The sequence below is a fragment of the Myxine glutinosa genome, chromosome 6 (assembly GCF_964187855.1).
Source record: "Myxine glutinosa chromosome 6, kmMyxGlut1.1, whole genome shotgun sequence".
Classification (NCBI taxonomy): Eukaryota; Metazoa; Chordata; class Myxini; order Myxiniformes; family Myxinidae; genus Myxine; species Myxine glutinosa.
In genome coordinates this window covers 102507051-102519314 of record NC_136266.1, presented here as the reverse complement: position 1 = coordinate 102519314, position 12264 = coordinate 102507051, and the positions used below count along the sequence as shown (strand labels likewise).

General features: G+C 51.5%; 1 protein-coding gene across 9 annotated transcripts in view; it reads left to right on the top strand.

The window, feature by feature from the left end:
- Positions 1 to 12264, top strand: part of RPH3AL (rabphilin 3A like (without C2 domains)) — a 791901-nt gene that overhangs the window by 765680 nt on the left and 13957 nt on the right. For 8 of the 9 annotated variants that reach the window (XM_078780280.1, XM_068120707.2, XM_078780282.1 and 5 more), the window contains one exon: positions 675 to 755. In XM_078780280.1, the coding sequence (XP_078636406.1) occupies positions 675 to 755 (81 nt within the window). Of the gene's footprint in view, positions 1 to 561; positions 581 to 674; positions 756 to 12264 lie in introns of those variants that run through there. The other variant, XM_068120710.2, reaches the window with a different exon arrangement.

Genomic DNA, 12264 nt, shown 5'->3' with positions numbered 1-12264 from the left:
GTCGTTTGGTCCATCATGCTAGCCGCCACATTCAGAGGAAATTTTATTAATTATATTTTGATACCTCTTCAACTGAATTTGCATTTTCTGATATTACTTGCACCTTTACTCATTAATCTCAATTTGCATGACCATTGTACCAGCTAAGCGTGTCTGCCCAAAATATTGAGATATTTGATGTCCAAACTGTTGACAGTTTATTATTATTATTATTATTATTATTATTATTATTTTATTTTTATTATTATTTTTTGTTTTAGTTTTTAAAATATTTTTAATATTAAAGGACAGCATTCTGGTAGTACGTGAGCCATCACTGGCACCCTGGCCAAATTCCAATTTCCTGCTCTAACCTGCATCAGTGGCTAAGCTGCATCCCCAGCAAATAATGGCACCCACAGGCATGTTATATATGAAAGAAGAAGAAGAAGTATTTTGGTTGCGTGTCAAAATGGCTGATTACAGTCAGATCAGGTGAATCTGTCAGAGATGGAAAGCAAATATTCGCTTGCTTTTTGTAATTGTATCAGGGAGAATACTTTGTTTTTTTTTATTTTTGTGAATGTCAATATGTGCAAAGGTGATTAAAAAAGAAAAGAAAAAGAAAAAGAATTATTGAATGATTATGCTTGACTATTCCTTGATTGTGATTTGGTCTTATTATCTCTTGGCAGAGCTATGACAGGTGCATTCTTTGGGGATGGAACTGATCGCTGGGTGTGTCCCAATGATAGGAATCTCACACTGCGGGCAAAGTGAGTTCGACAGTCTTAAAAGTACTGTATTGTAATTTTGAAACTGCAACCACCACGGTAGGCTTTGATGCCTACTACAGTTTTTGAAGAGATGAGGGTGGTATGTACCTACTATCCATGGAGAGATCTACCATTGGACTTGAACACAACAATCCTTGAGGGGAATTGTGTGCAAGCTTGCATTATAACTGACCACGCATGTGCTTATGATTCCTTAAGGAAGAAACTAGAAGAATTTGATTTGAAATGCAATACTTGGTGGCAATGTTTGAAAAAATGTTGTGCTCTACATTATTTTGCACGTGCACGAAAAAATGCGTGAGCTCTCTACGTTGAGGAATTGTTTAATCCCAATGGCATTTATTTTTGCATTATATGTACTGGAGATCTTGCATAAAGTGAAGACCATAAGAAGTTTAGAAATTTGCAATAATGTACCTGTCGTGCATAGATTTTCAGCAGCAGCTTATGGGTTTAATTGTGTTTGTAATGATATTGTGGCGGACACAAAAGCCCACTGGCGTGGTGACATCATTCCACGCACAAAGTGGGCGGTGGCCACGCCCGAGGGGTAGGCGTGGCCTCATGATATACACCGGGCGACCAGCCCGGAGGAGTTCAGTGTTAGTGTAGTCTTACAATAAAGACATTTATATGTTACCGCTTGTCCGCTTCCTCCTTGCTCACAAGCAGCGCGCGTAACGCCGCGCTTTACTGGTGACCCTCGACGTTGGATCTGCCGGAGCGATCCTTCCACACGCGACGCCATCGCCATGGCCGCCTTCGTCAAACTTCCGGAATTTTGGGAGGCTCAGGCCGAAGTCTGGTTCGTCCAGGCCGAAGCCCAATTTCAGCTTCGGCGCCTCACCAACGACGACCTGCGCTACTGCCATGTCGTCGCCTCCCTCGGGCCCGGCACGGCCGCTCGAGTTGTGTCCGTCCTTCGCCACCCACCGGACGGCCACAAGTACGAGGCACTCAAGCGGCTACTCCTAGCCACGTTCGGCCTCATGGACGACGCACGGGCCGATCGCCTCCTGGATCTCCCCGAGCTCGGTGAGACGCGCCCGTCGGTCCGAATGGACCATATGCTGTCACTGTTGGGCGACGAAGCCCCCGGTTCGCTATTCCGGGCGCTTTTCCGTCGCCAACTTCCAGCGCAGGTTCGCCTCGCGTTGGCCGGGACCGGGCTAACGGAACCCCGAGCATTGGCGGCCGAGGCGGACAAGTACTTCGCCGCTTCGGACACGCGGGCGAGCGTTGGCGTGGCCGTCACGGCCTTCGACGCTGATGTTCCACAGCATCATCTTCTACAGCACGCTGATGTTCCACAGCATCATCTTCTACAGCACGCTGATGTTCCACAGCATCATCTTCTACAGCACGCTGATGTTCCACAGCATCATCTTCTACAGCACGCTGTGGTTCAGCAGCATGCTGATACGCACCTCGTGAACGCCGCCACGCCCCGCCCACCGCCGCGGCGAAAACCGCCACCGCGGGGAAACCCGTCGACTCCACCGGCCTGGCGGAGCCAGCCGCGCTCCTCCAGCTCCACCACCTGGTGCTGGTTCCACGCCAAGTTCGGCCACGAAGCTCGGCGGTGTCATCCGCCGTGCTCCTTCAACGGGTCGGGAAACGCCCGGGCCGGCGCTCAATTGTGGCGATGAGCGCCGGCCGTTCGAGCAGCCTGCTGTTCATAACGGACACCTTCTCCGGGCGCCGTTACCTGTGCGACACGGGAGCACAGGTGAGTGTCATTCCCGCCGGCACGTCAGACAAGCACGCCGCGGGTGGGGGCCCCGCGCTGCTTGCCGCGAACGGGACGCCCATCCGTACGTACGGAAAACGCTGCCTCTCTCTGCGGTTTGGAGGGCAGGTTTTCCGATGGACGTTCGTCACCGCCGACGTGCCCATGGCACTGCTTGGCGCGGACTTCCTGTGCGCTAATGGGCTCCTGGTCGACGTCAAGCGCAGACGGCTTGTCCAGGCCGAGACGTTCAGCTCGCTCGCATGTGCGTTGCCCAGCTCAACGAGCGGCTTGCCAAGCGGCTTGCCGAACGATTCGGTTCCGGCCACGTTGGTCTGTACGCTTCCGGCAGCGGACGCATTCACCCGCCTCCTCGCCGGCTTCCCGGCCCTCACGCGGCCCACCTTCTCGGCGGGGGCCGTCAAGCACGGGGTGGCCCATCACATCCCCACCGTCGGGCCACCGGTCTACGCCCGGGCACGCCGCCTCGAGCCGACGAAGCTGGCGGTGGCAAAAGCGGAGTTCGCTACCCTGGAGCGACTCGGCATCGTTCGGCGCTCAGAGAGCGCTTGGGCGTCGCCGCTGCACATCGTGCCGAAGCCCGGCGGGGGATGGCGACCGTGCGGGGACTATCGCCGTCTCAATGACGCCACGACTCCCGACCGCTACCCCGTCCCCCACATTCAGGACTTTTCCGCCCGTTTGGCGGGCAGGTCCTTCTTCTCGAAGGTGGACCTCATACGCGGCTACCATCAGGTCCCCGTCAGGCCGGAGGACGTCCCGAAGACGGCGGTCATCACGCCATTCGGACTCTTCGAGTTCCTGCGCATGCCCTTCGGTCTGAAGAATGCGGCTCAGGCGTTCCAGCGACTGATGGACAGCGTCCTGCGCGACTTGGATTTTGTCTACGTCTACCTGGACGATATCCTCGTCGCCAGCGCGTCCCGCGAAGAGCACCTACGCCACCTCCGCACGCTCTTCGAACGCCTGGGCCAGCATGGCCTGATTGTGAACCCCGCAAAGTGCCGGTTCGGCGCCGCCACAATCGATTTTCTGGGGCACCGTGTCACCAGGCACGGAGCCGTCCCCCTGCCGGCCAAGGTGGAGGCGGTGAAGGGGTTTCCGCGCCCCCGCACGATCAGAGGGCTGCAGGAGTTCCTGGGCATGGTGAACTTTTACCATCGGTTCCTGCCCCGTATCGCCCAGCTCCTGCGCCCCCTGCACGAAGCTCTCCGAGGTAAGCCGGGCAAAGGCGACGTTACCTGGACCGAGCAGATGGACACGGCGTTCACGGGCGCGAAGCTCGCTTTGGCTAACGCCACCATGCTCGCGCACCCGGCGCCCGATGCACCGATCGCCCTCACCACCGATGCCTCGGACTACGCGGTGGGCGCGGTGCACGAGCAATGGGTGCGTGGAGCTTGGCAACCGCTGGCGTTCTTTAGCCGGCAGCTTCGCCCGCCCGAACGCCGTTACAGTACCTTCGACCGCGAGTTGCTCGGACTTCACTTGGCGGTCAGGCACTTCCGTCATCTGCTCGAGGGCCGGGCGTTCACTGCCTTCGTCGACCACAAGCCGCTGATCTTCGCGATGGGCAAGGTCACCGAGCCGTGGTCGGCCCGGCAGCAGCGTCACCTCTCGGCCGTGTCCGAGTACACGACGGACATCCAGCACGTCGCGGGGAAGGACAACCCGGTTGCGGATTGCCTTTCCCGGGCCGTCGCCCACGCAGTCCACCTCGGCATCGACTATGCCCGGATGGCAGCGGACCAGGCCGCTGACCCCGACGTCCAGGCCTTGCGGACCGCCGTCACGGGCCTCCGCGTCACCGAGGTGCCGTTCGACGGCGCGGGCGCGGCCCTCTTGTGCGACGTCTCCCTCGGGCGTCCTCGCCCCATTGTGCCCGCGGGCTGGCAGCGCCAGGTGTTTGACGCCATCCACGGCCTGTCCCACCCGGGCGCGAGGGCCTCCCAAAGGCTGATCGCCGACAAGTTCGTCTGGCATGGCCTCCGGAAGGCCGTCCGCGGCTGGGCCAGGACGTGCCTCGCGTGCCAGCGTGCCAAGGTGCACCGGCACACCCAGGCCCCGTTGGCCCCGTTCACGGTGCCTGAACGCCGGTTTGACCACGTCCACGTGGACCTGGTGGGACCTCTGCCCCCCTCGCGGGGTTTCACCTACGTCCTCACCATGGTGGACCGCACCACCCGGTGGCCGGAGGCCGTGCCCTTGGCGTCGACAACGGCGGCCGATGTCGCGCAGGCTTTCATCGCCACCTGGGTCGCCCGGTTCGGCGCCCCCTCAGACATCTCATCCGACCGCGGCCCCCAGTTCACCTCGGAGCTCTGGGGGGCGGTTGCGCAGGGGCTCGGGGTCCGGCTGCACCGAACCACGGCCTACCACCCCCAGGCTAACGGCCTGTGTGAGCGATTTCACCGCTCATTGAAGGCCGCGCTCCGGGCCACCCTCCGCGACGGCGGCTGGGTCGACAGGCTCCCCTGGGTCCTGCTGGGCCTCCGGACGGCGCCCAAGGAGGACCTGCGCGCATCCGCGGCGGAGTTGGTCTTCGGGCAACCGCTGCGGGTGCCGGGCGAGTTCCTCCCCGACTCCACGGCACCATGGTCCGCGGCACAGCAGCGCTCCGCTCTGCAAGAGACCGCCCAGAGGTTCGCCCCGGTGCCAACGGCATGCCACGGGCACCCACCGACGCACGTCGCCCCGGAGCTTAGCACGGCGGAGTACGTCTTCGTCCGCCACGATGCCCATCGGACACCACTGCGGCCCCCGTACGACGGGCCTTTCCGCGTGCTGGAGACCGGGGCGAAGCACTTCACCCTGGACATCGGCGGTACTCCTGACCGCGTTTCGGTAGACCGCCTCAAGCCGGCCCACTTCGATGTGGACCATCCACCGCCAGTGGCCCGACCCCCACGTCGGGGCCGCCCTCCTGCGGGCGGACCCCCGGCACCGCCCAGCCCCGCCGCCACGGCGCCCCCCGGTCCTGCACCCATCCCAGGGGCAGCCAGGGGCATCCCACCTGGTATCCCTGCACCCCGGACGCCGCCGATCGCCAGGGGGCGCTTCGGCCGGGTCATTCGTCTGCCCCGCAAACTGGCCCTCCAGGTGCGCGGGAATTCTGGGGGGGCGCGTGTGGCGGACACAAAAGCCCACTGGCGTGGTGACATCATTCCACGCACAAAGTGGGCGGTGGCCACGCCCGAGGGGTAGGCGTGGCCTCATGATATACACCGGGCGACCAGCCCGGAGGAGTTCAGTGTTACAGTGTAGTCTTACAATAAAGACATTTATATGTTACCGCTTGTCCGCTTCCTCCTTGCTCACAAGCAGCGCGCGTAACGCCGCGCTTTAATATCATCATTGTGAGCAATTGGCTCGTAAACAAATCATGTGTCGCCCACAACTGTTTCCTCTCCTGCCAAAGCATTGGAGGTTCATGTCTCACAAGGCAATGTTCGCTTCCTGCTTTATTAATGAATTATCAGCTTCTTTGGAAAACCCCTCTATCGCTTCACAAGTGACTTCACTATGTGCCAGAAACTTGCTCACACCAATAACAGGCATCCTTGTCTGCCAAACTGGAGAAAAACTGTCTCTACATATAGTCTGCATGGCTAACCCTTCTATTTACTAGAGAAGTAAATACTGTGACAAATATAAAATCAATTAATTAAAAAATAATATATATATTGTTACAGACGCGGCTTAGATGTTATTTACCGAGCGGTTTGGTATGACCACGTCTGCACAAGTTACCCGATTATACCCGAACGTTGACTAATCGCGCTACGCTAGATCATTGAAGGAAAAGACACACGGCTGGGATTAAAATGACACGACACCAGGGATACGGTTCTCAAGACCTCCAGAGGAGATTATATTAAGGCGGAAGGTTAGATTACAACTACAAGAGGGACATCATAGAAAGACAGGCACTTAGACACACTCTTATATTAACCCCAACAGACGACAGATAAACGGGACAAGGCTGACTCACACGGGGATTGATGGCAAGGAAAGCGGGTATCGATGGCTCAAGGTGCACTCTTGGCTCAAGGACAGGGTACTGTACGGTCCAGTAGATGCAGGGAGGTCACAGCGCTCGGAGGTCACGACTGGTTCTTCCTCTTCAAGCTCGGGGCGCATCTCTCGTCACGTCCGGTACGTGGCCGCGTATATCCGGCGGGGAGTGACACGCCCTCGGCTCGTTAGCTCCGCCCCAGATGGAATCGGCTCGTTGCTTCTCATTGGGTGCGTGCGGGGGGGTTACCGGCTCCACCCTTGACGAGGGGCTGACAGGGAGCCCCTTCGTGGTAACCCCGTGGAGCGCATGGTCATGGCGGCTAACCGAGCCGGTGTGAGGACGCACACTCCCCCCGCGCGCCGTTGTTGTAGTTGTTGTAGCTGTAGTTGTTGTTGTTGCTGTAGTTGTTGTTGTTGTTTGGGGAAGAAGATGGGAGGAGGTAAGGGAAGGTCCTAAACTCACTACTGGTGCCATATAATCACATTCTGGTGCAACGAAGAGTCAGAATTAATGGAAACGAGTCCTTAACTGACATAGACTAAGAATAACTAGCAAGATGTCCGAAAGTTGTCTACGTGAGATGCGGTGGACCTGGGCACGACATTTAATGGGGGAAAAAGGGGGAGGTCGGTTCTACAGAGTGTTGTTTACAGACAATGGGACTAGGGAATGGGGGATTGGGGATAGTTGGGGAGTATTGGGGAAATAGGGGAATATTTACAAGCGGATATGGAGGCCAAATTCCATATTCGCAACAATATATTAATAAATTAACAAAATATAAAATAAATAATAATAAATAAACCTCTGACATATTTGCAGTCTGTGGAGCTCTTTGGACAAATACTCTGCCATTATCTTTCCTTGGCTGATCATTGTGTCAAATATGGCTTCCCAGGGAAGAGGCATCTTGGGATTCTGTATCGGCAAATCATTCCTTTGCTGTTGTTAGTGCTTCGCAGCATACAAGGCTTGGATTTAAACGATCCCATTGAGTATCGTTCTCCTATGAGATGGTGCCTTCAGATCTCACCTTGCAACCCTAAAAGCAGTACAATTGAAGGCCGTTAGGGTAATTGTAGTGACTTGGTTGAGGTTCAGGGCTTGTTAGATCAGAGAAAATATGCAGATTTCCGACGTGTTCAGAAGAGGTCGGCAAAATTGAGAACAAGTTGTCGACTAGGTTTTTCTAAACCTAATTGAAGGATTTCGGTATGCTGAATTCATTTCTGGAATATGACAAGCATTTATTTATTTATTTATTTATTTAAAACTAAATATTCAAAATGGCTGCAGCGTAAAACTGTAAACCCGCCCTATACAGGGTGTTCCAAAAAGACCTGGACAACTTTGGTTGTCAATATATTTCGTACCACAAATGATACAACAATACCCTTTGTTTTATATGATATAGAAGCTAATAGTTTTCTTCATTTTTCAGGTCTGGTGGTTTAATGTAAGAGAACGTCGTGGCTCCACAGGAGAAAGCTCAGTGTGTCAAATGGTTCATCGAGACAAGATCCGACACACAAGTTGAGCGTAATTTCCGTACAAGGTATGGAAGGAATCCGCCATCACCGACTAGTATCTGAGAGAGGTACAATAGGTTTAAGGAGACTGGAAGTTGTCAGTAACAGAAAAGTACCGGTCGATCAAGCACAAGCGCAGCAGACGTTGAACAAATGCGTGAATCATTTCAACAAAGTCCCAGAAAATCAATCCAACGCGCATCCAGAAAACTGGGACTACCAATCACCACTGTACACAGGATCTTGCATAAAAGACTGAAGCTTTATGCTGATAAGGTGCAGATTCTGTAGGAACTCAAACCAAATGATGGACCCAAACACAAGTTGTTTGCCTTGGAAATGCTCAGTTGCATGGAGGATGATGAAGATTACCTGAAAAAGGTCATGTTCACAGACTAAGCTTGCTTTCATGGAATAGGGAAGGTCGACCAGCACAATGTGAGGATCTGGGGCTCTGAAAACCCCCACGTGGTCATTGAACACATATGCACCAGTCCAAAGATCAATGTGTGGTTTGGTCTTTTCTATGACCGCTTGGTGGGTCCGTTTTTATTTGCGGAGGATACAGTGACCTCAACAATTTACATTAACATGTTGTAAGGATTCGCCTTCCCACAGATTGAGGAACCTGCAATCCGATATTTTTCAACAGGATGGCGCTCCCCCTCATCGGGCCTTAGTTGTTCAAGCCGTCCTGAATGAAAAATTCCCAGGTCACTGGATTAGCCGAGAAGGACTAACTGCCTGGTCTCTACGATCACCTGACATAACCCACCTTGATATATATATATATTTTTTCTGTAGGGGTTTGTCAAAGATGTCGACAACACCAAGGTGTCAAACTTGCAGGATCTTCGTTCTCGGATCACAGCTGCATGAGCACTGGTGGATACAAACATGCTAAACCAAACATAGCAAGAACTCGTGTACCGCCTTGATGTCCTGCGCACGACAAACTGAGCTCTCATTGAAGTGTATTGCATGCATGTGGCATGGAATGGTGTGATGATAATGATGTTGTGCACAACACTTTGAGTTTCTGTATCATATAAACCAAATGGTATCATCTCATCAATTGTGGTACTAAATATATAAATAACCAAAGTTGTCAGGGTCTTTTTGGAACACCCTGTATTTTGTGTTACTGATTAAATAATGCTTTTGATTTGATATTTTCAGTCAATGCTATCATTTGTGATACTAAATGTAATCTGCATTGTATGTAAAGTACGAATTTGGGGAGTTTTATAACCTAAAACTATCGAAAATGTAAAAAAAAAAAAAAAAAAAAAAGGCAAAGTAACGTACATACGAATCCCACTGTAGTCATTATACTTTTTTTTACCCATCTTGCTCGGAATTGTAGTGATTTAAACAGAAAAACAAATAAACAAAGGAATTATGCAGTTAAGTGAACAAACCAGGTAAATCGGTAAACAAATATGATATGTTGCACTCAATGTCACTCTTCAAATGTTTCTGCAGATCTCGTCACCTGCTTGCCATCTGCATGCTGCAGTACAAAGTATTCTTGATTTCTGGCATTTGCAGTGGGCACTTGTGCACTGTTTGATGCAGCTGATGAGTTCTATGCAGGACTCTGATGCTGGGGGCAGGGACATGAGAATAGGGACGAGTGCCCTGCCATCCAGTCTCCATCCCATGGTCTCAGGAGGGGGCAGCAAGGCGCATGTGCATGAGCTTGTCGCCAGACTGCTGCTTTGGTAGTGTGCTCGTTTTATGTGAAATGACAGAGCGTCACTTGATGGAGGGAGGGTGTCTGGGGCGTGAGCTTGACAAAACAGGACCGATCGAGCATTATCCACAGAAGTTGTAGTTTGAACATTGTAGACTTTGCAGATGAAAGCTTCATTGGCTGCTTGGTCACTGAGGTCCCTGTCACCCAGACTTTTCAGCAAGTTGCGATTGTCCTTGAAGACTTTTCAGCAGTTGTCAGTGTGGGCTCTGCTTTTCCTGCTATTACTTCAGTTGGCAAGAGCTGCTCCTTGACACCAGGAGCCTCTAGACTTGTGTTATTTGAAGGTGCTAAGGTATCCATCCCCATGCCACCTCCTGGACCTCTTTGCCAGCCAGCCACCTGTGTAGCCAGCCACCTCTGGCTCTCGGTCAGCTTCCAAAAGACTCTGGCCACCAAACATCAATCGGAGACCCATGAATAGGCTGTTAGGAACACAAGATATAATTTTGTCTTCATTCACAACAATACCTTTGCAGACAGGATGTGCAAGGGTGTCAGATCAGAGTTTCAAATCCAAGTGTACCATCTCAAGAAAGCCATCCGTGGGTTGATACGTTGGCATGAGCAAGGGCTCTTGTTCTTCACACTAATGTTGAAAACTGTACGTTTCCAAACTCACCTGGAACAAGCAACGTTTTTCTTTCTGGTAGAGTTGTGCAGTCGTAGGTGTCACCGATTCGTGACTTAAGTTTGATTTTGAGCATACTTCTTCTGCTGATGAAAGATTGGGGTCTGCATCTCTCTATCAACAATATTTTGTCAACATCTGCAATTTTTGCCAAGTCATATCGGTTCCACACCTCTGAAAGTTCAAGTACTTGCGCTTTCTTTGCCATTTATTTCACCTGATCGGCAAGGCATATCATGACGACACCAATTTGCTCAGCACACTTCTATGTTTTTGATGTCTTCCTCTGAAACTTGTGGTAACATGAGTTATGATATTTGCCCTCAGCTGCAATGAGATTGTTTACACCTGAAAAGTGTACATGGGAACCTGGATCATACTTGGAAGCCTCCAAAATAGCGTTGCTCATGTTGAACATTGTGACAGATTTAAGTATTTCTTTAGAATTTGTTCCTTGGCAGAACATGCATGTTTCCCAGTTGACAGCATGTACATTACTTCACAGCAGAACATACAGTCACATGAAAAAGTAAGTACACCCCATGTAAAGTTTTGACTTTTTCAACATATTTCAACATACAGCTATTTGATCTTCATTTCAACAATATTGATAGATAAAGGTGATATAATATAACAAATATCATGAAACATTTACATTTTGTAGTCCATTGTATAATTTAAATAAACATAAATGCAAATTTCGCATGTGGAAAAAGTAAGTACACCCCTACATTTATCACTGCTTCAAATACCTAAAATTCGAATCGGGTGCACCAGCTCAGGTGCAAATGATTAGAACATCGTTAGAGAGGATCTTGGAGGAACCTGTCTTATTTAAACCTCAGACATTTAGTTTGGTTTGGTCTTTGTTGTTGAAGTGTGCGGCGTCACCATGCCGAGATCAAAAGAGCCCTCTGAGGCCTTCAGAAAGAAGGTTATAGATGCCTACGAGTCTGGGAAGGGATATAAAAAGATCTCCAAACAATTTGAAATCAATCATTTGACTGTCCGGAAGATCAACTACAAGTGAAGAAGATTCCAAACAACTGCCAACTTGTTCAGGCCAGGCCGCCCCAGCAAGTTCAGCCCGAGAGCAGACCGCAAGATGCTGAAAGAAGTCTCTAAGAAACGCAGAATGTCATCACGGGACCTACAGGTGGCTCTTGCCACTGTTGATCTCAAAGTGCACGAGCAACATTAGAAAGAGGCTGCACAAATTTGATCTACATGGGAGGTGTGCCAGGAGGAAACCCTTGCTGTCCAGAAAGAACATCAGGGCAAGACTAAAGTTTGCCAATGAACACTGAGGCAAAGACCAGCACTTCTGGAACAATGTGCTCTGGACAGATGAGTCAAAGGTAGAGCTATTTGGCCACAGTACCAGAAGACATGTTTGGCAAAAACCAAAGACAGCATTTGACTACAAGAACCTGATACCAACTGCAAAGCATGGTGGTGGAAATATTATGGTTTGGGGCAGCTTTGCTGCATCAGGGCCTGGACAGCTCACCATCATATAATCCACTATGAATTCTTCATTGTACCAGAGGGTGCTTGAGGATAATGTGAGGCCATCTGTCGGAAAGTTGAAGCTCAACCGAAGGTAGACCTTGCAACATGACAATGACCCTAAACATACCAGTAAATCCACCAAGGAATGGCTGAAAAGAAAGAAATGGAGGGTTCTGGAATGGCCAAGTCAAAGCCCGGATCTAAATCCCATCGAGATGTTGTGGGGGGATTTGAAACGAGCTGTGCATGCAAGAAAAACCCCTCAAACATCACACAGCTGAAAGAATTCTGC